The 27,977-nt window shown below is 31.1% G+C and overlaps 2 protein-coding genes across 5 annotated transcripts; both read left to right on the plus strand.

The window, feature by feature from the left end:
• Positions 1 to 674: 674 nt before the first annotated feature.
• Positions 675 to 26,098, plus strand: axed (BTB/POZ domain-containing protein axundead). Of its 4 annotated transcripts, none has more exons than XM_076622251.1 (7): positions 675 to 926; positions 1,660 to 1,957; positions 17,120 to 17,355; positions 18,482 to 18,654; positions 19,727 to 19,974; positions 20,761 to 21,155; positions 23,363 to 26,098. In XM_076622251.1, the coding sequence occupies exons 2-7, from the start codon at positions 1,777 to 1,779 to the stop codon at positions 23,582 to 23,584; spliced, it is 1,455 nt and encodes a 484-aa protein (XP_076478366.1). In that variant the 5' UTR covers positions 675 to 926; positions 1,660 to 1,776; the 3' UTR covers positions 23,585 to 26,098. The 4 variants fall into 4 exon arrangements, with proteins under 4 accessions (XP_076478366.1, XP_076478371.1, XP_033194608.1 ...); XM_076622256.1 differs by having other exon boundaries at positions 675 to 840; XM_076622264.1 differs by lacking the exons at positions 675 to 926; positions 1,660 to 1,957 and adding exons at positions 14,483 to 14,546; positions 14,672 to 15,111.
• A 629-nt stretch (positions 26,099 to 26,727) lies between these two features.
• On the plus strand, positions 26,728 to 27,924 carry LOC117159136 (uncharacterized). Its single transcript, XM_033338696.2, has one exon. The coding sequence runs from the start codon at positions 27,021 to 27,023 to the stop codon at positions 27,774 to 27,776; it is 756 nt and encodes a 251-aa protein (XP_033194587.1). The 5' UTR covers positions 26,728 to 27,020; the 3' UTR covers positions 27,777 to 27,924.
• Positions 27,925 to 27,977: the final 53 nt, after the last annotated feature.

The raw sequence follows: 27,977 nt of genomic DNA on the forward strand, positions 1-27,977 counted from the left end.
AGACTCTTCTATATTGACTTATATTTAGAGGGAAACATATTCATATATCCATTTCTTTTCATTTATTACTTTAATTATAATCGCTTACATGTAATATATTTTACGTTGTACGTTATAGGTCGATTGTTCTAATCGATTAAAAGTCGGGAGTTTATAACAAAGATATTAATATCTTCGACTATAGAGTCCCAAATGCATAAGGAAATCCGTTTCTCCTAGAATTAAATCCAGTAAAATATTTCCACTAGAATGAAACTTCCCCTACTTTCCAACCACTTTTATGAATAATAGTACAAGAACTTCCCTTCGGAACTGGGTTTCTACCACTTTCTGTCTCTCTTCAGCTTCTCCTTAACTTCCTTCTCCGTCTCTCTCTTTCCTATTACGTGGCGCGATTTTTTCCAGGATTCCCATTAATGATGCTTCGTCTTTTAATGATCGAACAGCAGGAAAAAAGAATATCGGTCAGTGAGGTTTATTCCATTCTAACCTCTTGCAATGGGACGTCACACGTATATGACACATTATACCCATACCACCACGTGTGCGTGTACAAAAGATTAATCACGTGATTCCTTGTAGACAGGATGCTGGTGGTCGCTTTTGAAACCACAAAAGCGCATAGACTTACTGCCAGTCGGTTCATTCTTCGAGTGTATTTCGCGCGGCACGTGTTTTAACAGCGACGCTAGTATCGCTTCTATTAATCGTATGATCCTTGACAATTACAGAGTTCAATATTTCTCCTATTTTCGAAAAAAGTCTGAGTTTTATTATTGTGAAGGGAAAGTCTGATACGTTTGTTGTTCTACAAAGAAATCAGTGGGTTGTAGTCGTTTCGTATGTAATTCTTTGATTGAAGTTGGAACTTGTGCTTGATAAACTGTGAGATATCGTTGCTATTGTCACAAGATAGCAGTGTTACGGTACGCTATGTTGTCGATCTTTAATTGTCAGTTATGTATTTATCAATCGTAAACGTTCTATGGCGGGAATTTAGTAAAATTACCTGATATTTTGTTAAGTGTGTTGTTAAATTTATAACCTTCTTTGATATGTAAATCTGTTTTGTGTTTCGAAGTTTGCGATGAAGAATCTTTAACCCCAGTTTCGATAATTACACGTAACATTGTACATAAGTAAGGAAGAATATACACGGAAATGAAATAAATGAATTTAACGAAGAATTTGACAAAGAAGGGTAACTAAGAGTTAAAGTAGACTATCTCCATTTTTTGTTTTTCCACGCCTGTCTTATGTTTAAGAGTTTTTAGTGCACAAAGAAACGTCAATTACAAATTTTGTGCAATTATGTATGAATAAAGAAGAAACGTTTACACGTATAAACTAAATAACCGAAGTTAATAATAAATTTAACAAAAACTGATAATTAAGATTAAATATAGTGTCCTATATTTGCTACGCTACATAAATATTTTTCATATTCGAGATTTCTTGGTACATAAGGAACCACTAATGCGAATTTTGGGCAATCATACACGAACAAAATAATTGTTTCTGTATGCAAATTAAATAAATGAGTTTAGTAAAGACTTCGACAGAAGTTGACTATTAATAATTGAACCTTGTCTTTGAAAAACATAAAACAAAAGACTTTTTTCGACCTCTATTTTGAGATATATGTATGATTAATTTTAGCTGCAGCCGAAGGCTTGAAAAATCCCTTATTTCTAAGACATTTTCTCATTGGGATCAAATTTAAACTACGTTCGCGAGTTATTAACGACATATGGACCGTTATCGTGTCGCGACTTGATGATATCGGAACTTCTCGACTGTTTCGCGTGTAGTGTGCTGTGGTTTGTCAGCGAATGGATCGTTTCCCTTACGTTCGCGTTCTACAGGAATCACGTAAAAAGAATCGATGCTGATCCGATAAACATGCGATTATTTGGATTTGGGAGTAAACAATCGGACGAAGAAGCGAATGGAGAAGGTGAGGATGGAGTCCAAGAAATTATAGAAATTAAGAATCAGGGTTGAAGAAAGTTCGTTTGGTTTTCAGATAATTATATAATAATTATGTAATAAATTTATATATGCTACATCTAAATAAAGATTATGGAGATGTTACACGGTATAGAAAATATGTTTTGCACTTTGTAATACCGTGTGTTGTATATATTTATGATGATAATAGTTACGGCAACAAATTTTGTATAGACAAAGTATAAGGAAACTAAGGAAAAAATATTCTAATTTTCTTTAAATTTTGTTCAAACGTTGATAAATGTATACTGTTTATTTAATTTTCTATCATTTCATTAGAGATATTTAATTCTAATTTATGTTAGCAATTTATACCTGATTTATAAATTAATTTCTGAATAATTTATAGCCTGTAAAGTAACTTGTGGAGAAAAATTTAATGTTTGAATATTTGATATACATGTTCTTGAATAACAATTTGAATACTTGATATAATTTATAAATTACAGCTTAAAGTTCTATATCATATTTTGGAAATTCCAATATAAAATGAATATTGAAGACAATGATATATGATCTAACGTTCTTTAAAAATGCTAGAGTACTTAATTTTTACCATCATTACTGTCACTAATTTCTTCCTATATATACAAATCTAATATAATTAACTTTTAATACACTTTTATTATAAATCGACTTTCTTAATCATAGCTGTGAAACGTTAACCGTAAAACATATTAAAGAGATAATAATAACGCGACACGTAGGTACGATCTTTTCGAAACAGCACCATGTTAACAGTTCGTAACAATTTTACGATAGCGGAATATATAAATTGAATAATAACTCTGTCCTTTTGTGAAAATATAATTATACACCTAACTGTAACAAGCATATAAGTCTTCCGCAAGTCAGAGAACAAAAAAGATATTGTTCCATCAGGTACTGAATATCCTGGTTCGTTTAATCCGATATTAGGGACCTTGGAAAAAGACATGGTTTCTTCAAGGATTTACCGATACACTGCAATCCTATTAACAAGTAGTTCTCGTACGTTTTGCCATTGTAAACCCTCAGTCTTCTCATACGACGATTCAATTCACGATGCGTTTTCAACGATGTTATGAATGTACAGCTTTTATCGTTTCTTGAATGTACCACTTTATGGTAGTTATCAAAGTACGCTACTTATCGTCGTTGGATGAATTCTTCGTTTAATTACTAGAACACATTTTCTGCGTGAATGTCTAATTCATACGTTTCTTTAGTTCATTTGTATCTGTCCAGAACGATAATTTCCAACTTTATATATTCTGTACCTTAATGTCTGAATCAAATATCTGTTCTATGTTTATAGTTCATCTGTATTTAATCCAAGATTGTATAATTAGATGGAATACAGAGGACGAATGTTTGCTGTATATTTGATATTTATTTGCGACATTGACAACGTGGAAATTTTTATTTGATTTCGTTTTTGCGTTATTCTTGTGTTATATTTTATATTTACATTCTAATTATCCAAAGATATTTAATATCCAAATAAAGATATGTATAATCTCTGTAATTATAAAACTTATCTTATGTACAGTGTGTTCCAATCTTTTTCCGGTCAAGCATTGTCAGTATATTCTGTGGGTAAAGATAGAAAAGAGTATCGTACGAACATATGTCACCGAATATGTCTATATACGTCTACATTTATACGTCTATACGTCTATATTTATTATAGAAGTAGAAAACAGAGTGTACGACAGTTATCACTCAGAAAAATAAAAAAGGAAACTTGAAATCTAAAATTATCAAAGAATTCTAACAGAGGGACGATATATGAAATTCACGATAAGGAACACGCGTTCCTTATTATGTGTATTACACACATATTATTATAAGAATGAAGTATGAATAAATCAGAAATATTTACGTCTAGTAGTAATCATCGAAGGTATCGTAACACTTTTATGACTTTAGCTTCAACGAGTAATGGACGAGGACTTAATGTAACGTGGAGAACTTAATGTTACAAAGAGTAATAAATTCAATTTTTTGCCGCTGCCAATCTCGTATTGACAGGAATAGAAAACATTTTTAAATGGAATTGTAGCTGGAATTACAGAAGTATCATGCAAAGGTATTGTGTTAATTATACCTCTGATTAGATATAAATATTCCTGATCTATTTATACTTTGTACTGTAGTAACGCACGTTCGTTTCCGCTCATTTCGTCGCTTTTTGTTATAACTTTTTAACAATGCTTTCAATGACATACATTTATACGACTTTTTTCCTTATCTCGGTCTATAGATTATAATGACAACGTTTGGTCGAAAAATCTGGGACACTCTACGTATAAAAAGATTAGCCAAAGTCTGCAATGTTTTTATGCAACGTTTTCCTTTTTTCTTTTTTCTTCAACGCGTGTTAATTTAATTTCACAAAATTTCATCTCAAAAGTGCGTTGAAATTGCTGTATTGAATATTTCGATTGAATAATATTTATTCGCTTTATACAGCGCTTTTGAAGATATATTATACAAAGGATAATATAATTTATTAATTTGTTTTATTTATATTATCTTTCTTGTTCCAAGATGTCTCGAACGGTGTTATCCAATTGTCTTATTTCGTTAAATTTAGAATTCTCTTAGGCACGCGAGATTTTCTTCGCGTTGCTCCTAAAGGACCAAACAAAGTCTCTATGTCATTGACTTTCTCTCGTTATCGACGATCTTCGACTAGTTTAGGCTTTGGTCATCGTCAATACGGTCGAGGAAATACGAAACAGATAATTCCGCTTCACCCTGTCGTAAGTTATGCTCTCGTTACATGTTCCAGCTCTTACCCTCTTCACATTCTTCTTTGACAGCTAATGCTCGTCCATTGTTTCGAAAGAATCCAATAATATGTTACATATTCTTCTCCGAGCAGTATGACGCGACTTGGGTACAAGAAAATAACTATTACATGTATACTATGTATAATAAATAATACAATGCAATCAAAGAGTTTCTCTTGCGTTGTTTTCTGTAACGTATAATTAAAATTATAGTTTTTCATGTATGTAATTACATTTAACTTAGTCCATACGGTGTAAATAAAGTTGTATCGATTACTTAATCATGTTGTTTTAACCGATGAAGTACATATATACAGGGCGGTTGGCAACTGGTGGTACAAGCGGAAAGGGGGTGAAAAAAGAAGTCGAAAATATAGAATAAAATTTTTTTTTTTATTTTTTTTTTTTAATTTTTCCATCGAGACAACGATCTACAGTGAGATCCGTTATAACGTACCACACGCGTACCGAGCGAAAATTCAAAGTCGATTTTCTCGAAAACAAAGCCTCAAACGAAAAATTTTTATTCTATATTTTCGACTTCTTTTTTCGCGTAGAATCACCCCGTTTCCGCTTGTACCACCAGTTACCAACCACCCTGTATATAGTATTAAGAAAGAAATTAATTTCTTTCAAATTGCATTAGAACAAATTAAATTAGATTCGAAAATTTGTTGAGCACAATTTGCTCATAAAACGATGGTGTTATAAATGGTATCTTTTATAAACAAACTCGTGGCAGTTTATATGGTCATTTGTCGTTTGAGAAATTTTATTAGGATAATCGGATGATTTGTAATTTGTAAAATTTACTTCTAAAATTTCTTTCGTTAATCTTGCCTTTTTTTTGTTCTTCTGTCGATTATATGAAACAATCTATTCGCAAAAACTTACCAGATATGAAATTAATCAACTCAGCTTCTAAAAAAAAGACTCATATAGGAATATAAATAAAAATTGTTAAAATTTGAATACTTTTCCAGCAGAGAAACAAAGTAATCTAAACATCTAAAGTATTACGTTTTCCAGAAAGAGTGTACAAAATGATATCTCTACTAAACTGAAGTAACTAAAGAAAACAACAACGGTGCACATATAACTATTACAATATCACGTGAAAACATATCATTATCCTTTACGTTTATTATCAATTGCACCAAAAGATTAATTCATTCTTAATTAATTCTCGAAACACTTACAATTTTCTTACTCCACTATCTGTATCCTATCGTGTTTTACATTACCGCCTAATGACAAAATCCGTAATCACTTAATTGCCAACCCAATAAGTTACGATATCATGAAACTCATCATTTATAATTATGGCTGTGGATTTTTATACGTTTACGGACAATTTAAACGAACGAACACAATATGCAAAAATATTCAAAGCTGAATCAAAATATTTGAATCTAATCAAATCACAGTAGGTCCCGTTTAGATCTTTTTTAGAAAAGTATATTAATTTGCATACATACGCCAAAGCTATCCGTAACAAATAAATTCGTATGTGCATGAGTGACGGATACCACGTATAAACTTCCGTCTCTTTTTTCACGTTAAAAAAAGGAAGTGACGCGTGTACAACTAAAGCGCGATCCCCAAGTCTTGACGAAAACCATTCTGCGTACGAGACGTTGATTATGGTTTCAAGGCTCTACGAGTCGACCACTCGCACGTTCTTATTTCGATCCGCCGCGCCGTTTTTTTCCATTCATCCTTTTCTTCGTTTCTTACCTACATTTTTCGCTTTCATGCGATACTGTCATCGCGTTCGGCTTTTACCATCGACGCTAGTAGAGCATGACGAATGAGCACAGACAAAAAGCTGATACCGAAAGCTGCGTGACACTCGAGATCATAGTATAATTCATCGTTAGGTCCCACTTTTTCGCGTCGATATACTGGAATGTCCGGAACCAATGAACAGCTTGGAATTTTTATTATTTCTTCCCACTCTTCGGCGAGAATTATGTTTCTAGAACTAAATACCTGTCGTTAGGTTTCCTTCCCTTCAAGTTTTTTTTAACCTTCTGTAAGCACACCTTTCGAGTTAAAGATACGTCGTTTTTCTTTCGTTAAGCGTAACAGGAAAATGTTGACCCCTAACTGTACAATTTTTTTTTTTTTAGTGATTACTTAATCCTGCTACGATCTTGAAATTTTTATATCTAAATCGCGTTCTTGTTTTAACAAACAAAAGGACGTATAATATTCTCACAGGATGCGTAGTAGAAAATTAAATAGCAGTATGAATCATTTCATCTTTCCCGGAAACTTCAGTTTATTAAAGGTAGAAGATACGATTGGGTCGAGTGCGACTCAAAGAACGTTGGAGGGTTAAATAAAGCTTAGTTTTTCACTGTCGTAACACTCTGTCAGATGCAAAAGTATAGGAACATTATAGTTATAGAAGTTTGTATTTATTGATTCTTACCGAAAAATCGAAGTTAAGCTTGAAGTTGAAATTAAGCTTTGTTATAAACACGACGCGTCTTTGTCGTGTAATAATTATCGATATTAGGATTGAATAGTAATAGGAGTTGACGACGATTAGACAAAATTAGAATGTATTTGCGATCGTTAATTTCTGCAGTGTTATGTGGGTCATAGATTGCCTCTGGACGTAAGGAAAGGGAATTATATGCGGGCGAAAATCAATTAAAGCCCTTCGAGTACTTTTCATCTAATTGATTCAATTGTGAATAACAAAGTCGACGTATTCTCCTCCTTAAGAAGATTATATATCGAAAATTCCCACGTTTCATTTCATTATCCTTCTTTTAGTACAAACCTTTTAATAAAAGATTCATTTCTGGAAGTTTTGTTTTTTTTTTTGTTTAGTAAATATGCAGTCCAAATTTAAGTTTTATTACTTTATACCTCGAACTTACCCGATATTCAGTGTAACTGTTTTAACGAAAATATAAAATTAATTTAGAAATATAATATAAATAATAGGATCTTAATGAAAGCAAAACATTTTGTTGTAATATTTTTCGTTCCTAATATTGCTATTAATATCAACATCTATTATTAACATCATTACTATTTCATTACAATTTTTCTTTCTTTAAGCTCAAAAAATATCTCATTATAAATATTGTATTACTCTTTTTTGTATTTCTTATTTTCTGTCTCTTCTAAACATCGATAATGTTTAGATCGAAATTATGTTTTTCAACTATGATGACATTAAACTAAAATAACACGTTAATTTCAATGGATACAAGAAATTCTTCAATAACATTACATCACTAAAAGATTATTTCATCTCATTCTACTCCTTATTACGATAAATTTCAAGATAATATCGAAGATTCACCTCTTGTTGTTCCACATGATGTTACATAAGTAAATAGACTATTACTCTAACTACTCTTCGTCGGATTTATCGTTTGTTGTCGCTAATTTTCTCTGTAAACTTGTAAATATGTGCCGCGACCATGATTGACATTGGCATTTTGTTTTAAAGCTATGTACCTGCGTAGTGTCATCGTTATTTTTCTATTTTTACCTTTCGCCAAACATTAGAAAGATAACAGAACGAGAAACTATGTTGTAACGCACGATTACCGATGATGTTGTTCGATGAAAATAAGTAAAAGATATTATAAACAAATAATAAGAAGATTATTATGTAAGATTAAATGTAAGAATATTAATATGTAAATTTTGACGAAGGTAAAATCGAATTCCAATTTAAAAATGAAGTTTTTACAAAACGTTTGATATCCTGATTAGCGTAAATACGAAAAAGACTTATTGAACGATCTTTTGATCTGAAAACCAGGCCAGAATTCAAGGAAACTGTAGCAATTGTAGCTATAAAAATTGCGACATGCTTCTTTTTCTCTTTGTAACTGAACGGTCATTGACAGAACGAGATAGCAGAGGAAGAGTAAATAGGCGACAAAAATTTGAAATAAAAATCCAACATGAAGTTCATTTCCCTCTTTTTATTATCTCCATTCGCTGAATCTACTTGGAATAAAATATGCAATATACAATATTTATAAATATTATAGCATTCGTTTCTAATGTTTAATGCTACCAGAAATATTCTTTTTGTAAGTTTTACATACTTTATACAACAAGAAATAATTCGTCAGAAATATTAAAAGCTCATGGATATTCCGTTCGAAATTATATTTTATTGCATTATAAAGAAGAAAATATGTTAATTTTTCTAACATAGCGTATGGCTGTTATTCGTTTGATACATGAATCGTGTAATATACCTTTCTATATACAAGAAATTTGATAGATGAAAAATGTTAATTTTATTAATTATTCTTAAATATTCTATATTATCATGCCTATCGCGTATTTCTTTTTATCAGAGATACGTAGATATAAATTTTCGATTTCATATGACTAAACATCATATGACATTTCTTTTGTTAGCTCATGATGCTTCTAAAACATTTCTGAAGTAAGAAACAAGCCTTTTTTGGAATCATAAAATCGGGAACTGTTACCTCCGAATAACAATCGTCAGCATTCGCACGTTTCAAGTTATTTTCTTCTTTCAGAGTCCAATTATTCCATCTACTTTTTACCATTTTTTCTGCCATTCTATTCACCATACGAGATGTTGCAACGTAACGTTTTTATCGTACAAATTCACGCACCACTTTTTGTCATTTACTGTGATAGGTTGCTCGACGAGAGTATAGGACACGTAATAACGAGAGACAATATGTATATTGTATACCACAGACTTCGAGGTCACATTCGTTGCATACACCTACGAAGAGGAATGTCGAAATATTTCTTGTAAAACACCACATTAATTATATTTACGGTTCTGCGTTTTCTCTTCAGATTCATAATTAGCCAGCATGAATTTCAGCTTTGATTATTTTTCCTTTTTTCGTTGGTATCTAGGGGAAAAAAGAAGGTATACAAAAGAAAATAAATATAAATAATAATAATAAGAAAAATTGTTTCCTTATGCTGACATAAAGATTTGTTAAACGAGCAAACCTTTCAAAATATTTTTCTATACTTAAGAAATTTATTATTTAGAATTATCTCATTAAATTAATTCTATTATCAAATAACTGTCAAGTATTTTAGAAGTTGCTTCCTTCTATATTTTCAACTTAAGTAGTTCAATTATTCTTTTCGTTATGAGAAGCGATAAGTTTACATTTGTTCTTAATTGAGCAAATACTATCAGTGGAGTCTCAATCGCTATTATTGACAGTTATATCTATTATTGACTGATCATTCGAGTGACGATACTACAACGGTAGATGTATGAACGATATTATCAAAATAAATTTCATGATTATTGAAACTATATACGTTCATTTCGGGCAGTCTCTTTCTAATAGAAAATGTTGAATACCATATTTAAAAGCTTTTAATTGCAAATAAATTTTATCTTCTTTTTCATGTTTTGTATATTACTAGATAAAATAAATGGAAAAGTTATGAAATACATATAAATCATAACAGGAAAAATTCGATGTCGCTTTGGATATAAAATATACAATTATTTAATCTAATGAAATATATTAAGCAGATATATTGGAATAAATGAAGTGTAATTTTTAAATAGTTCGCAACTTCTTCTCTAAAATTTAATTCGTTTATTCTTTGGATAAAACTAACACGAATTAAATGATACGCATAATATCGACGAGTCAACATCAATGAAGTGCTGGAATCGATAGTCGCAGAAGGTGATACATACGACCGGTATAAAAATGAATTACGTCTTTGAAAACACAGACAGTACTCATTATTATTCACAATATATGCTGATCGACATGCGTGAATCTAGTTAATGCAACCGTGAGAAATTAATACGTGCATCGGATTAGAAACATGAACTGAGATTTTTTCTTTTTACACCCGTCTCCAACACTTACTCGATACTATATCGTCTGACGCATAGTTTGAAACGATTAGAAAATAGTGAATTTATCATTTATAAAAATTATAATTTATCAGATATATTACATATACATTCATAGAGGTACAATTATAAGAAAGTATAACTATAGAAAACGAATGTTTTATATTTGGAAAGTTTTTCAACTTTCTTATTATATTACTTATTTCGTATATTAATTATAACTATTATAATTATATCATTTGCTCAGTATATCAAATCATACACGAGCTTATAACTTATAAGAATTATAATTATAAAATACTGTAGCTTTTTTTTTAATATTTCACATAGATACCATTATGTGAATAATGTAAGTGAGAAACGAAAAAGAAAATTCATTTTCAATGTTCATTTTATATAATTTTGCCACGTTATTTTCAACACGATTAATTTTCCACTACATTCGTGTATCTTATGGTAATATAGACGCGTATGAAACAAAGAAATTAATCTCAATTGAATTAAAAGGTCGCGTTGGAGCTCGTTTAGCTTAATTATCCGTTTACACATGGATCGTGTTAAATTCAACAGCGTTGTTGCGCAAATTTTTAGTCAACAAATTTACGTGTACATCGGTTGCGGCGGAACGTGTATACATAATCTGATACAAGTAGTTTCTATCCAATCCGTATACATACTTATTTCTTCTTCCATTGTTTAAAATCTTTTTAGAATCATATTTTTTAATCGATAAACACGTCTAAAATTATTCATAAATATATCATTCTATGTGATTTATATCAAATAAACGAATAAATAAATTATTTCTTCGGATACATTTTGAAATTACGAAAAGAAAAGAAAATAATAATAAAATTTTTAGTAACATAATTTCTTTATCTTAGAAAAAAGTAACATAATTTTGTTTTAATTCAGAAAGAAACACGCTATCGTAGCTGTGTGTTTATACTCTCGAATTAAGATTAGCCTGAATAATTTAAGGGTTCATTGGCGCCCGGATTCTCAAGGTTAGGCTTACCGCCATGTGAATGATATTTTTGGGGCAAGACAGATTTTTACTAAAATTATTTGACCCCGGTGGCCAACGTCCCTCTGGGTTCTTGCCTCTGCTAGCTCTAATTTTAACGAAACCGTGATTCACAAGCAACGAAGAATTTTAGTAGCGTTCGCACACTATCCGAATTCTTCGTGAATCTCTCGTGTCTCAAGCTTCTTTATCTCTCATCATTATGATTATTACGACGAAAAATTTACATGACGATGACATTGAAATGATCAAAGATCTTTTCCAAGACACGAAGAATGGTAATTTTCTTTAATACATAACAAATTTAACTATCTTTTAATCGCAATCAAAATGTGAATTCCTATATTTTGTTTTTGATAAGTTTCTTTCCTTTATCAATTAAGAAGAAAAATAAATACTAATATCAATATCACTCTGATTTATCCATTGTATCTAATAATTCTGATTATAATTAATCAAAATAGTATTTTATTCAAATAAAAATCAAAATCGTAAAAAGACATTTCGTAGATAAATTAGTATCGTCCTGCAAGTTTCATTCTACTTGTATAACTATGGTGTAACCTTGGTCCCGGCCTTCAAAATGAAATTACTCGTGCACGTCTCGGGAATTGCAATCAATTAACGCGTGCTAATTATCTGTTTCAAATGCAAAACTATATTAACACAGCCTCAAGATTTCTGTCAATCATGTTTTGTTCGACATACAACAAAGGAAAGAGAAAAAAGAGAGAAGGAAAAATGGAACAGGATGGAACATAAAAGTATAGTCGTGAGACCTCTGATGTGTCATGTCAAAATTGAACAATCCGATTGTATTTTTCTTCTGTGTATTTTATTTTTTCCTTTTTAACGAAATATGTAAAAAGAAACCGATAAAAAATGGCATGGAAATATTTCCTACTGAAAATACTATAATACTGAAATAATATGAACGCGTTATTTTTTAAACCAAACGTTTCACTGTTAAATCATAAATATTTCGTCCAGCACTTTTGCTAGTTGCAAATTCTATTACATAAAAATTGACATTGCTGACGGAATCACTTTTTTACGTTTTAATTGATAATTGTAAATAGACGAGTACGATGTTAAATATCGAACAATGTAAAACTTACATAGTAAATAATTTTTAACTATAATTTGTAAGTAAATTTGTAAATTTATAACTTGTGAGTTCTATGGCGATATAAGTATAGTATAAAACGTATGCATCAAATTGCTGACCAAAGCAGTTTTCAATGCTTCGAAGTATCGATAAAGTGTTTCTTTAAGACACAATAAAAATGCATTCCACGAGTCTGTTCACGAGATACTTTCTATCAGTGATAGTATCTTAGCTAATGGCAACTACTTATTCACGAAAAAGAACTCACGAGAAATTTATATAATGCAATCAATCCAAAATAATGTTACACAAGTATATAATACTTATGAAATCATATGAAAAAAATAGGATATATTTGTATTTGGTAAAGATATAAAAATGATTTTTTATTTCAAACGTCCCAATTTTTGGGAATGGCGATCAGTTATCGAAAAGTAACAGAAGGTATTCCAGATATATTAAGTAACTTCACCATTTTGCAACTGTTTTGCTTTTAAAAATATTGAAAAGTGAAACTAGAAATTACATCAACATCATCCGGAAAACCCCAAACTTTTCATTTTCTAATTACTTATAAAAAGATTTCTCAAACTTCATTTCCTTCAAGATCGTGAGAACATCTGTTTATACGGCCACAAATATCGGTCAAAATTATTTGCTAAAAACGTAGTAGATTCGTTTTATGTAATACAATAATCATAAAAATAGTTATCACAATATATGAATAATTATAAAAAATATTTACATATCTATATATAAAAACTATCCTCATCTGCAGCTTTCAAAATTACCTTCGGTGTCGTATATTCGATGCCATAGAGAAAGAATTAAGAGTCCGAGTCTACTTAGCTTGTTACCAGTTACCTTTTATGCAAATTCGTATTTCGACAAGCTTAATCCTTTGCACTCCTATGTCGAGTGTGACTCGACGTCAATTTTTATCTCAGGAGCTCCTTTGTCGAGTCCCACATTATTTGTGAAAGAAAGCCAGGATTGCATCCTGGAAATTGTTTCAAGATATATCACACAATTAAAAATTAGAAAATACAACAATAGTGTGAATAATACTAGTATTTAAGTGAATTTGTTTCTTCCTTTATTCACTTAAATTGTCTTATTTTTGAGTTAAAGTAAATTTCAAATACAACACTTAAAAGCGTTGGCAGCTGCTGCTAACGAAATTGAAATAAAATTCGAAGTGCAAACGGTTGATCGAACAAACGGAATCCGAATAGAAATTTATTTCATCCATTGAATATTATAAGCGCTATACTCTGAATATTTCGTATAGTTTTTGCATATGATGTGCATATCTATGTCTTTCTGCACTTCCAGTTTTCCTCTAAAAGCATGAAAATCCATAATCCAGTTATCTCGCAAGCCAAATAAAATTCCCATAGCAGTAGCATCCTTTTCCACCGTACGAAGCAAACCAATCGGCTTTCTTTTCCCCATCGATGTTCGACGTATCGATAAGACGGTGTCACAGACTCGAGACATTCCACGGTGCCTGAGACCTTTATCCGTTGTTTATAAGTAATTGTCGTTGCAGTCGATAAAACGTAACCGCATACATTTGCATTTTAAAACGAATCCCCCCCGTAGACTGACTCATTCATTGCAGCCGCACGAGTCTGATCGATCTGTCAGTCGAGCGAGGTTGTTCGCTCTGAGAGGGTTGCCGTGTCCACTCTGTTTCGATCGAATCGATTTGTCGGCAGAACAAGAAAACAGATCTTAACTTAAAAGATAAAAGTATGACAGTGAAGTTTCTTCGAAGAAAGTTTGTTTGGTAGATCCTTGCGCGAAGATGCGTGAAAATATGAATCGTAATCGAATATTGTTTTTATCGTGAAGATATAGGATTTTTGGAATTTCAGGGACTCGTTGCGCTAATTGAGAAATTTCTTTCGTTTGGATGACATAACACGCGGATAATAGACGATTAGTGTATCGAAGAGTAAAAATAGTGAAAAGTAAGAATTTCATACAGCGTGTGTTTTTCCGCAGTATCGTTTAAATATAAAAGCAATATAAAGTAAATAGATAAATAGTGTGGTGAAAGTAATATTTTTTATCGAACGATCTCATTATTTGAACACTTCGACGATATTTTTCCTCTTATTGTTACTTCAGACGATAAATTCCATTGTTAAAATTATAAGACAAACAGTAAAGGATAACATAATTTCAGAAAGTAAACAGTGAAGAATATGTTGAGTGTTGATATTTTTTAACAAAACTTTTTTAACAAAATTTTTGACAAAAGAAAACAACTTTGTGAACCGCGCCATCAACATGACAGTCGTATGCAACGATGGTAAGATGCACATTTTTCTGACGCTCGTTTAACGAATGTAACGTAGAATTTTTATCTTTGCGTTAGTCGGCCATCAAAATTCTATGCTTGTTACATCGATAAATAGGCACCAATTGTTCCTAAGCAACGCTTCTTTTCACGAAGAACTAAAATATAAGAATTGCGGTCAACAGATATGTAGAAAGTTAACATCGTATCTTCACTATCGTAAAAAATTGCTTAACTTAGTTTTCACGTTTCTTTCGAACAATATTAAATCGTAATGAATTGATATTAAGAAATCCTGTCACTAAGCTAATTGGTATAATTGTAACGTCTATTACAGAGAAATTTAACGGCACAAATCTCGTACAGTAGAAATTTCATGTAAGAACATTACAGGTTCATGAATTTGTTTGCCATTGCACTTTTATGATAAGAACAGGATGCTCTTCTGGCCTCGAGACAAAATATTTCGTCTAAAGAAATAATTTCGTCTAACGTATGAAGAACACACATAAAAGAAATGTTTCGTCAGCTTTCGACATAACAGGCTACTAAACTCACAGGATACTGTAACTTCTCTTTACTTAAAATGTAACAAATTTTACATATCCTTCTTTTTATGCTTTGACAATTCTCATTTTTAAGCGTGTAATATAAAAATCACTTAAGCATTGTTGAGAACTTGATTTTTCTCAGTCGATTTTTTCTTTCTTGATTTTTCTTCATTTTTATAAGTCACAGGATATAATTTTCTTCCTCGCTATTTCAATCAGGAATATAAGTACTGTTCATTATCTCAATGAAAAAGAATCAAGAGGTAATCAAACATAAAATGCTATCTACGATGAACGTTGCCAAACTCTTGTATGGTTCAGATACTGCTAGATTTCTTCGTGTCTACATAGCAAAACATCATCGAGCCGCTTAATAGAAGCGTGAAAAAATAAAAATAGCACTCATTGATTCTTGGTCTAGTTGGCGAAATATGTGATATTCGAATAAACGATTCATCGAAGATATAAAAATAAATATAACTATTATCTGTTTCTGTTTACGCATCGTCGCGACATAAGCCTATCGCATATTATCGTTTTATTGAAATTCGCACCTTGAAAAGATTGTAGCTTTTGCATTCCGAATTGTATAAAATTAAGAAGGAAAAACTTGAAAACTCGTAATATTTCGAAATTTCTATGCCAAGGTTTGCTGTCGTAAAATGTTACGTCTATGAATTTATGTTGGAATTGTACTCTAATTGTTATTGTTTAAATACACACTTCGTACTCACGCGTCTTCAAACGTGTAAATAATAGGCAGTAATAATAGAAATACGTAACATCATTAAGAAAAAAATACACCGATGTTGAAATTTCTATAAATATCAATACTAAAGAAAATTGTTCGTATTAATAATAGCGTGTATAAAACTAAACTGTTTGATATCTAGTTTTATAATATTTAACTGCACGACACAATATTACAATTATTACAATTATTATTATTACAATTATTATAATTACAATTATAGTATTTATAATATACTACATAGTATATATTACATTATTATTATTTTATAATGTCGCATAAAAAAATGTCGATCCAAACTGGTAAAGAATAAATAATAAATTTAACGATAAAATTTAATTAGAGTCTTGAACGAAATATCTATAAAATAAATACTAAAATCACACAATAATTAATGTACATAAATTCTACGAGACATTTTTTATTTTCGAAAAACAATTGAAAGATTACTACTTTAGAAAACAATGCTGTACGAGTTTAAAAAAATGTTACGTAACATTTTCCTAACAAAGAATAAACATTAGTCGAACAAATTCATAGCTTCCTTTGTATTGAAAGAACATCTAAAGACCAATTGTACTTTACTACCGATATAATCTTCGCAACGTAATTCCCTGCTATACTTTCAAATATTTCAAAACAAGGAAATTAGAAATTTTAATTCAGGTTTTGCAACCTGACCCCTGGAGCATCGAGTTTCTTGTGTGTTTTGTTGCAGACGACAGCTCACGATGCGCTCGCACCGAGTCTGAAAGGACACGACAAAAGATTCAGGAGGGTGTTAGGATTCGAATCTACTCCAGGATCATAATCTTACCAGTAATCGCGTGGGATTCGTTGAAAGAACTTACGATCCTTCGAAACTCGACGGAAGACATGGCTCAAGTTCCTCTTATCAGGACCGAGGGAAATGGATCGACGGAATCTTCGATTCGTAACATGGTGATTCTTGAGGTAAAAAAAAAAAAAAAAAATAAAAAAAGAATAAAACGAAAAAGTTATCCATACCTTTCATGATTTCATGAATTGTGTGTATTGAATGATGTATGAATAGCGCGTATTCACATTTTCTATGCCTATGTATCCTTTTATCAACATCTTATCGATCTACTTTTTTAATCGTCTATCAAATGGCGTTTTGATTTGAATTGCATAAACTGCGGTAACCTCAGTGTAATACCTTTCGGCTTATATCGGATTTAAACAGAAAAGAAGGCATTTTGTTTGCGCGTGTACGATACTATTCGTTGATGTTTGTTAATCAATAGAAGAAAGGGTATCGAAGAAGTCGATTCGATAACTATTGCACTAAATGATTTCTATAACGTTATAGCTTGTTTAAGATTCTATTTTCTATTCCTTTTAGAAATTACGTTACATTCGAGAAACAGATTACGCGTGGCGTAAGTATTATACTTTTATCTAAAGGATTTTATCTATATTAAAATTGTACAGAATTTCTTATCTAAAAATTTTCTGGGTGTTTAATGTGTATATGCGTGTATAATAACCTGTTTTAATCTTTCAAAACATCTAAAGCCTCATATCGTAAAATTTCATTCGTTTTTCTCGTATTACAGAATTTTATCATTTGCACCACACTTCCATCGAATCATATACGTTACACAATAATTTAAAAGATCTACAAAGTCGCTCAATCTTCTCGTTCTCTAATTTGAATAGAGAACCGAATATGAGACTTCAACACAGAAATTTCGTATCTGAAAGATAAAGAACGCTGTTAAGAAAACTATAACAAGCGGCAGAAATCATTACGAAAGAAACGGAACCGGTCAGAAAAATCGAACGCTTATCACTATGTAATAAACCTTATGAAATATTATGAAATATTATGATATTTAGTAGGTAAAACAAATTTCTCTCCAGGTTTCATCTTTTACATTCTGTTCGTAAAAATATGAATTCACGTAAATATACGCATCCTGCTTACCACGCATCTCCTAAATTCATTTCTCTCACTTACGAAACCTGTATTGGTTCGCGTGATCCTGAAACACAATGAGAAAAATTTCTTCTCTCCTTTTAAATGTCTGGTACTGTATGTGCATATTGCATTTAGGTTGGTCGACCCGGAGACACGTGGACCTACTGCGTAGGAAGGCAACGACTCGCCGAGAAATCGGAATGTTTCCGTGCTATGCTCCTCGGTCCTTTAGCGCCTGCACCAAGCGATCCTCCACCTGTGTTGAGATTACAACACGTGGACAAAAGGGCTTTCGATCATTTACTCAGGTAAACACAGTGTCGATAGTTATATTAAAGTTGGAAGTTTGTGGAGATACGATTAGTTCGACTATGGTAGAGCTCGTCTAAATTACAATAAATCGGGAATTTGCATTGTAATTCTAGCGGAAAGGAGGCTGCCACGAGAATATTTTCTAACTGCTCGATGAGGAAAAAGAATAGATCTAGCGCATAAAGGACAAGCGCGTCTGAATTTAGGCGAAATAATATTACGTAACATACACTGGAGTTTAAACAAGCGTTAGCTGTATTTGATACATTTGGAAATTCAATTTTTTATTTTGTATTGCTTGAAATTCTTCGTGACTTTATAAACAATAGTAGATAACAAAACTATATCATTTCTTTCATAGCATAGTTATTTTATGTAACTTACAATGGGAGAGGGGGAGGGCTAAAGACAAAAGTGGTGATCTTCCACAGAAATCAATCATTATAAGAACATGGTTTAGAGAAGGATAACCTTTACGACGTTTTAATCAAAATCATAGAAACGTAGTAAGAAGAATTTGATAAATAATATCTCTCGTCGTTCAACATCTTAACCCTCTTTTATAAGTAAAAATAAGAATTCCTTTTATTAGAGAATCGAGTATTTTTAGAAAGAATCGCGATGCGATTATGGCAACGTCTCTGTACACATTGACGATACTTGGTACCATCGCTTACTTTTGGATTCTTATTTTAATTACATTCCCATTGATAGTCCGTTGCAAACGAAGAATGATCACAGCTCGACGTCCGAGGAAAAGATGTAGTAGATGTAAATTTCGAAGAAAATTCTCCTAGAACTTGTCACATCCAAATTAGCCCAAATCTAAGCGAAAGGTATTTGATAAAATAATTTCTCACCTAACAGTGCCTACGATTAACTAAAGATTAGGACAGTTTTGAAGACTTTATTATTTTAAAAATTCTTATTGGATAAAAGAGGAGGCGTTGGTATAAATCTGAACAAACATGGCTGAAAAATATGGTTAAAATCTGTAATTCAACGATACAAATCTTCAGGCAACTGTTTTCTTTCATACCAACTCGAAGTACGTTCATCTTTGTGCAGATACCTTCTCGACGAGACGATCAATTTCCATACCGTGACTATGGCTAAATCAACACTTCATGCGGCTCATCAGTATCTTTGTCCAGGATTAGTACGATTGATCGTTGAGTTTCTGGAAAAGAGCCTAACTCCGATTTCCGCGCTTGAGATCTACGAAGGCCTCACTCTTTACGCGAACCACATAAGCTGGCATCCCAACTGGTCACCTACAGCTCCTCCTGCTCCCGGTGATGACGCTGCTGAAATAGGTATTGTCACTAAATTGCCTTTTTTGGAATTTGGACAATTCTTAATTAATATTCCTCGAATAACGCTCTTGAATCGCACGAGAAAAATTAGAACGGAAATTCCATGGTGAAAGTAACAATTGGCATAACACGATAAAAATTCAAGCTATCTTTAAATTTTTAATTTCGAATCGTATGGAAATTTCTACGATCGTTAAATAATGCTTTAGTCAATATTTTATTATTCTATTCATTATTCTACGTTAATAATTGTTTAAATAACTAGAGCAACCAATTAAACCATCAATGTTTAACGCTGAAATTTGTCATATTTTTTAATAATTTGGTAACTGAGAATTTGGTAATTGAGAATTTGTAAAAAGGCGACAAATCTTTCAAACAATGGTTCCACGAATAAAACTTTCAATGCCATCAAGTATATCGCTAAACGAGTGACATTACTGCCACTAATTGAATTAACCATGAAGCCACATTACTAAAACACAACCGACCTATCACACCCACAAAGTAAACACTACCGCTATTGCCACTCCTTGTAATCAACTTATCTTAAAAAAATCCACAAAAGCCAATTCATCCTAAAAAATATTGCGCACAACGCTAATTCACCAGAAAACATAATTCCAAAAAACATTAGTAAATTCTCAAGTTGTTCAGCAAGATGAGAAAAGTTAGACCATAGAGAGCATACTATATAACCAATTCTAATATCTACTAATTTCTCCTACCATTTCTCCTTCCTCCAGGATTAGAACCTCGATAACTAAAACCTCGTTGAAATCTTAGCCGCAGTCTGTACGCGACTTCTTCTCGCTTGTTTGGACGTGATCGACTCGGATCCGGAGACGGTTTTCTGCCAGGAATACTTCCAACAATTGAGTTCTACCGAAGTGAAAGAATTGGTGTCTCGAGACACTCTGAGATTGACCAAAGAATCGATACTGTTCGAAGCATTAGACAGATGGGCCATGTTCGAGTGTAAAAGAAACGGAGTCAAACCAACCGCTAGCAATAAGAGAGCCGCGCTCTCGGACGATGTTTGGTATAGCGTCCGATATCTTCTTATGACTGACAGAGAGTTCATCGAAGGTCCTATGGCGAGCGGAATCTTTTTTAGCGAAGAGTCGGCTTATATCGTCGCCAGAATTTTGGGACATACGGTAAAACACGAGGAAGAGAAGGTACGTTCACACTTTTTCGCACTGAACTAGTATATATCATTGGATCAAACGATATATAATTGTTTGGGTAACATTAGCATTCATTTTCACGTGATAACAATTTTTGATCAAAGTGGTTTTGGGAAAGGATGTTTTGATTTTTTGAAGGATAGGAATAAGATCATACATATGTAATTGATATTTATTTTCACCATATTTAGATACTTAGAAATGAGTTATTCTAGTCCAAACTGTTTTGACTATTTGGGATTCGATAATATCTCTTAAGAAGATTAATTATTTTTTCTCCCCCTTCTTTTTCTAAATTTCAAAAATTAACACTTTACTTTTTAATTGTCTGTCTATAGCATGTTTAAGTAAATATTACACATATAAAACAAGATTACACATTTGAACATTATATACTCTGATCTAGACTGTTTTTGATTATTCATGATCTAACAGTACCTGTTGAGAAGATTAAAATTCTTCTTTCCTTCTTTTCTGTTTTAGATCTCCAAAGTTTCATTTTTGGTGATATATTAAACAATAACTGATTGTACATATTATATGTGGTACTAGAAAGAAATTTTATTGTTATAATATGGAATATGATATTTAGACAGAGTAGTGAGTAAAATATAATAGTTAGGAAATGTCTGATTCAAGTAAAATTAATTAGAATTTAAAAAATTGTCAATATTTATACATGTATAACATATTACTGTGTTACTGAAGTTTTATATAATAGAATTGTTTACTAACACAATTATATACTGCGATTATCTCAATATCACTTTTATTTTCGAGCATATCTTAATTTTATAAAATACTCCCTTTTCCTACACCACCAGTGATACATATCTTATTTCAATTGTAAGTTTTTTTCTTTACAATCATTAAAGATGTAATCTATGTAATAATCATGTTTGATAAGAAGTAATTAATATTTCTTGTCCAAACTTGATACAACTATTTCTGCTCGTTTTTCCACGTTATACGTGTATATTGTTAATTTTCCGCGATTCGATAAGAACTATATCGCTCGAGGTGAAAGTGAAACACACCTTCTTTATCAGACGTTAGTACTTATCTTGTTGCTGAAAACGATGTCCACGATCATTATCAGACAGTACTCTTTTATCTGACCATGGTTTATTGATTTAGCAGTGCCCAAATCCCATTTATACCATATTCATTTATCAAATCACCCATTTTAGTTCTCGACTATCTTTTGTGTAATATACTGACATCTAAGTGTGGTTTTATGTGAATATTTTCTTATCTCTTTGTGCGATGTTCAACTAAAAGTCGAAGAAGATAAAATAAAGATCTTCGTATATCGCAAAATTTAATAAATACGAAATATTCAATAATAAGTTTCATTTTTGTGGTGTATTAACGTATCTATTCGCAAAGTGTGAAATGACGATTAGAAAATATAGGATAAATAACAAACTTGAAGATGCGAAACATAATAGCAGATATGAGAGACGTAGAAGAACGGTAAATAGATTTATATTTTCTACGTAAATTTTTTGAACAGTTTGGATAATAATAATTAGTGCTAGTGATACCCAAATATGATATCCAATAATTTCTAGTAATTTTATCTACAAACATGTGAATTTCAGAATTTATTTAGGTTATATTTATATCACTTCCTATCATCGGATAAAATGATAAACAAACGTAGCGATCATAAAGGAGCGTTCAGACGACCAACATTACATATCGTTAATATGTTTAAGATTCTCAATATCATCATATGTAAGAGACTCTCCAGGCGATCAATATATATTGTCAATACAATATTGAAAACTTTAAATATTGGAAAAAGTATCGATAATAATATTGATCATCTGAACGCTACTTTACACGATACTTCACATCATAAAAAGTCACGTTTACTTTGAAGCATGTTGGTACATATAATATTCCATCTCAATCAATTTATATTTAGATAAATAGACAGAAAGAGTTTTAATTTTTCTAAAAATACATGTAACTTTACTTTCAATAAAGAAGTAAAATAAAAGTTTCATTAATAAAATCTAAAACGAAGATTCGACTAACTTTCTGTTAAACATGTTGTGTAATTTTAATCTATTCTTTGGAATTGGAATTCAATTGAAAAATATATAACAAGTATAGAATTAATTTATAATTAATTATAAATATAATGTTTATGATAGTTATAAAAGGTTTATTATATTCTTTGTCCATAGCTCCGAAATTCCGTAACTGGAACATTACCTAAGCTGATCAGTACTCCAAGGATGGGTACGAGAATCTGCGAGGACCAAAGCTACAAAATATCGAAACCAGGGAAAAAAGAATGCCAAGACAATCGGAAGAACAGGAGAAAGGAATGTGCAAATCAGGGACAGAAGACCTGTGCGAGAATCGGTAATTGTCTCGTACGAGTTCTCGCCTGTATTTTCGACTGAACGACATTGAATACGGGGCCAAGACGAAGAGGAATCGATGACATTGACAGATTCTTGAATCTCTCACCGAAAGCTAATTTCTTTCCTACCGTTTTTCGTATCTTTGCAGCATTACGTGAAACTTTTGCGATAAAATTTTTCGAAGTTTCAATAGTATTATGATATGACACTGAGTTATGATACTGATTTAGGTACTAAGGATAACAATGTTTTGCGTTTAATCGATATTAACATTCGTCCGCTACATACTGCTGAAAAATATAGTTTATTTTACAGATTTCCTCTCGTTTTCGTGAAGTATCTTTTATTTTACTTTAGTTTCGCAAACAATGGATGCTATACGATGGCAAGAAAGCTGAAAGAGGCTGAAATCTAATTATTATACGTTTGTTAATGTCCCTTTCCGCTAGTTTATAGATACTTTCGGATATAACGTTCCTCCTCGCGAAGTGATATTCTCTGAGGATAGAAAACTGGATTTTAAACGATTCAAATATTTTTCAATTTTAAATAATCGTTTTGAAGTTTACATATTTTATTGTCTTCGCATTTTTTATAGAGATATTTACTTGTTGTCTAATCACAGTAAATTTTAATTTTGAGAAAATATTGTAATGAATTTTGTACATTGGAACATTTTTATTGATTATTTGTATCTATTCTTTCTTATAAAATAATAACAATTATATTATTATTTTTTTAACCAAGTATTTATAAACCTTTTGGCAAAATTGTAAAAGTAATTGACGTAAAGCAAAGCAAAGAAAGAAACTAACTTAAAACTCCTAGCAATGGCTTTGGCAAGTACCATTTTAAAATCAATCAATTTAAAGAACATTGAAAGGAGATTGATCTTACATATTTTTAAACATCCTTTGTGTTATCTTTGATACAAAATTTTACGCGTCCTTTACAAATAAGTTCTCTAAAAATGTTTAAACAGTATTTGTAATTTTATCATAACGGAGACTAAAAATTTTATACAGGCTGAGCTACTATTTCTGCCATAATTTCTCATTTCTCTTCTACATTAATTCATATCCTGGTATCTTCTAGAATAATAAAGATAGAGGGTACCAGATATTTTTCGTACAAATGGTAGTCAACCTGTTTAGTATTTTTAGTTTTCCATCGTCGCTATTATCTGTATCCTGTTATACGTTAACGGCTACGTTCGTTGTGTTCATAATTGCTGTTCAGAGTATATAGCGTTCAAATTGTGAGTTAGAGCGTGGAACCATGGCTGGTCCGTGTAAATACGACGTTCAATTACGCAAGCTTCGTTTTTGCAACAATTTTTCTATGCTTTATACCAAATTTTTATAAACAATAACAGCGATGCATTCTTCATGATCGTCATTACCTTTGAAATTACTGACTTCGAGTGAATCATTACGTGGTTCGAAATCAACAACTCTGAATTGTCCCTTTAACAACGAAGAATTTTGGAGCTCAATTAAAGGGGGAAATCAATTTGGAGTTGGTGCATTTAACATCCGGTTCAAATCTAGACAGTTGGTTAATTTCTTAAAATTCATTCTAAATATCTTAACTATTTATAAAAAGATTTAGAGGACTATTATACACTAATAGATAAGTTACAGAGAGCGTTAAATATGTTATGAAGAATGGAGAAGAAATGATACTTTATTGAAAAACACGATACAATGAAGATGTTCAGAAATATCTAGAGATACTGTTTTTATCTTTCTTTATATATACATATACATATCTTACGTTCACATACCTGAACGCTTAAATAATTTCTTTGTTAATTCACTAAATTAATGTTACATACCATACTTTAACAAGTGACCATTCAACGTATATTTGTCTATTGGTAATTAAGTCAATTAATTTCTTATTACTATAGTAATACCAAGTGTCTAGATTTAAATTGTATATAATATACCATTGTTAACATCGAATTTTATTAATAAAGGCAATGTCGTGTCGTTATAAAAAACACGAGAAAGATGACATTATTGAAACGATGTTCGTCGTTTTCATAGTAATTGTCATATTCGTTTAACAATTACTACTAGCTAATACCTTTCGCGAGCTAATGTCATAAATGGCCGCTTAGGTGTGTTCTATCGTTACCATTATACATTAGTCATTAAATTTCGTGTTGCTATTTGATCGGTTAAATTTTATTCACCGCGACTCGTTGTACTCAAATTATGGTAAGATCAAATGTTACTCTAACGAGTGTCGCTGAGTCTATTGTGTGTTATTGATTATTTAGAAATCGATGGAATATTGCAACCTGATTACTTGTTCGGATTGATTGCGTCAAATTGGTTGTAGAAACGACTAAATTCATTTTGAACCACTATTCGTAGTTGCTTCTTCGAATATACACATGGTAAATCTTTCAATTTATTTTGTGCGTTTCCCATATAAAGTCTCTGTGAATGCCAAACAAGAAGTATCGAAGGCTGCAAATAAAGCTTGCAAGTGTAATGATAAATTTAGTAAAATAAAATAAACATAAGAACTTTACTACCACTATATTAGTCCTTTTCTTGTAACAAGTTGAAAAATTGTAGAAAGATAAGTTTCAAATTGGTTAAAAATATGGAACAATTTGAGAAGATAAAGTTTATGAATTATATACAGATAAATTAGAATAAATATGTAAAGGAAATCGTTAAGAAAATCTAAATATTGAATGAAAAAGACACAATATTTTTTAATATTATAGTATGTGTAAAATTTAATAAATCGTACTTTTTCTTGATAATGGATACTGAACAACAGCTTAAGTACAGCTTGGTATATGTATAAAATTGCTTATTGTAGTAGCGAATTAATGTTAACTTTACTTCTTTCACAAAAAAGACATACTTTCTTATTTTTTCAATTTTATGCTTTACTTTTTTTCTCTAAATGTAAAAAGTACAAAAGTGTAAAATATAGTACTTGTTAAAGATCATGTTCTATAGCAGTTGCATATAGAGTATAAAAAGTAACATTTATTACAAAGTTGTTAATATTACAAAATGAATTTCGCAAATATTTTATTATTAAATAATTATATCATAATCTCTGCCTCCATTCATAATATATCTTGAATTTTTTAAATAAATATTACTTTGTTTATTGTTCTAAAAGTTTATATATTCAGTATACGATTTTAAATTCGATACCCATTTTCGAGATATAATGGCGTCGTACGTACAACGCAGTTTAACTACTTAACGTCAATATTGTTATTGTTATTATTAAATATTAGAAATTAATAAAGGGACGGTAAACCTATAAGCAATTTGTCGAAGACATATAAAGATCTTATCGATTTTAAATATTTAAGCAAATAACTGTTGAGTGTTCTAACCTATCTCAGTGTGTTAGTGCATCATACATATATCTCATATTCGTGATATTCATGTTTGACGTTTCTATTCAGACAATATAAATCTGTACAAAAAAAATGCATACAACTGGAGATTTTGTTTTGCACGGTGGTAGTGCAGAATTTGCAAACAGACAAAAATTATTGTTTGATAAATTGTCAGACGCAGAACAAGAATGTAGTAAAAATAAAATGGTCACTGAATCTATGGAATCTACACAGGATATTGACAGCGAATCAAACTATTCTCAAATCCTGAGAGCTGGCCGTAAAAGTCAAACAAGAAGGTTTCGTGGTAAAGAGAGTATCTTTAAAAGGCCAGAAGGCCCAGCACCACGTGCTATCAGTAGAAACATACCAGACTTTCACAAAAATCCTCATAAGTGGAAGAAATATAGTCTGGATGATGTGTCCAATGATGATATGACTGAGGAAAGTAATACAAGGGCTGCATTATCGTTTTTAAAAGAATTAAAGGCAAGAAGATCAGTGGGAAAAATAGAAGAATCCGAGGGAAAGGATGCAGATGAATCTGATTTAGTTAAGAGGAGTCAATCCAAAATAATGTTTAAATGCAAGAAACAAAAAATATCAATGGCTGAAGTTGAATTTAAGAAACCTGAAAGTAACACAAATGAAACAGACAATACACCAGTTATCATTGAAAGTGACGATAAGCCAGTCTTTAGGAGCAGTAAAATTATTATGCCAGAATACGTTGTTGGCCAGAAAAAGAAGAAAAAGAATAATAGAGAAATACATCTTATGAAAATAGATAGAACAAAACAACTTAAATTAGATCATTTACAAGAACCTGATGAAGAGGAAAATTGAATATATATGTATATCTGATATTAATATTGTAAATTTAATTATAGTTTTCAAGTTCTCTGTATAATGTGACCATTTCATATATTTTATCAGTTAATGTATTTTGAATATAGGAGTAATAAACATACTGCACATCTTCTTAGGTACAGAACATTCCATATTTTATAAGGTTTTAATTCTTTTCCTATGTTGACATGTTATAGT

This window comes from Bombus vancouverensis, chromosome 1 (assembly GCF_051014615.1).
Source record: "Bombus vancouverensis nearcticus chromosome 1, iyBomVanc1_principal, whole genome shotgun sequence".
Classification (NCBI taxonomy): domain Eukaryota; kingdom Metazoa; phylum Arthropoda; class Insecta; order Hymenoptera; family Apidae; genus Bombus; species Bombus vancouverensis.

Excerpts from the sequence above, each read along its gene's own strand:
- axed (XM_076622251.1), top strand. The coding sequence starts at position 1,777 with ATGATATCGGAACTTCTCGACTGTTTCGCGTGTAGTGTGCTGTGGTTT. Across the intron at positions 18,655-19,726 it reads GCTTTCGATCATTTACTCAG|ATACCTTCTCGACGAGACGA; the intron begins GTAAACACAGTG and ends ATCTTTGTGCAG. Across the intron at positions 21,156-23,362 it reads TAAAACACGAGGAAGAGAAG|CTCCGAAATTCCGTAACTGG; the intron begins GTACGTTCACAC and ends CTTTGTCCATAG.
- LOC117159136 (XM_033338696.2), top strand. The coding sequence starts at position 27,021 with ATGCATACAACTGGAGATTTTGTTTTGCACGGTGGTAGTGCAGAATTT.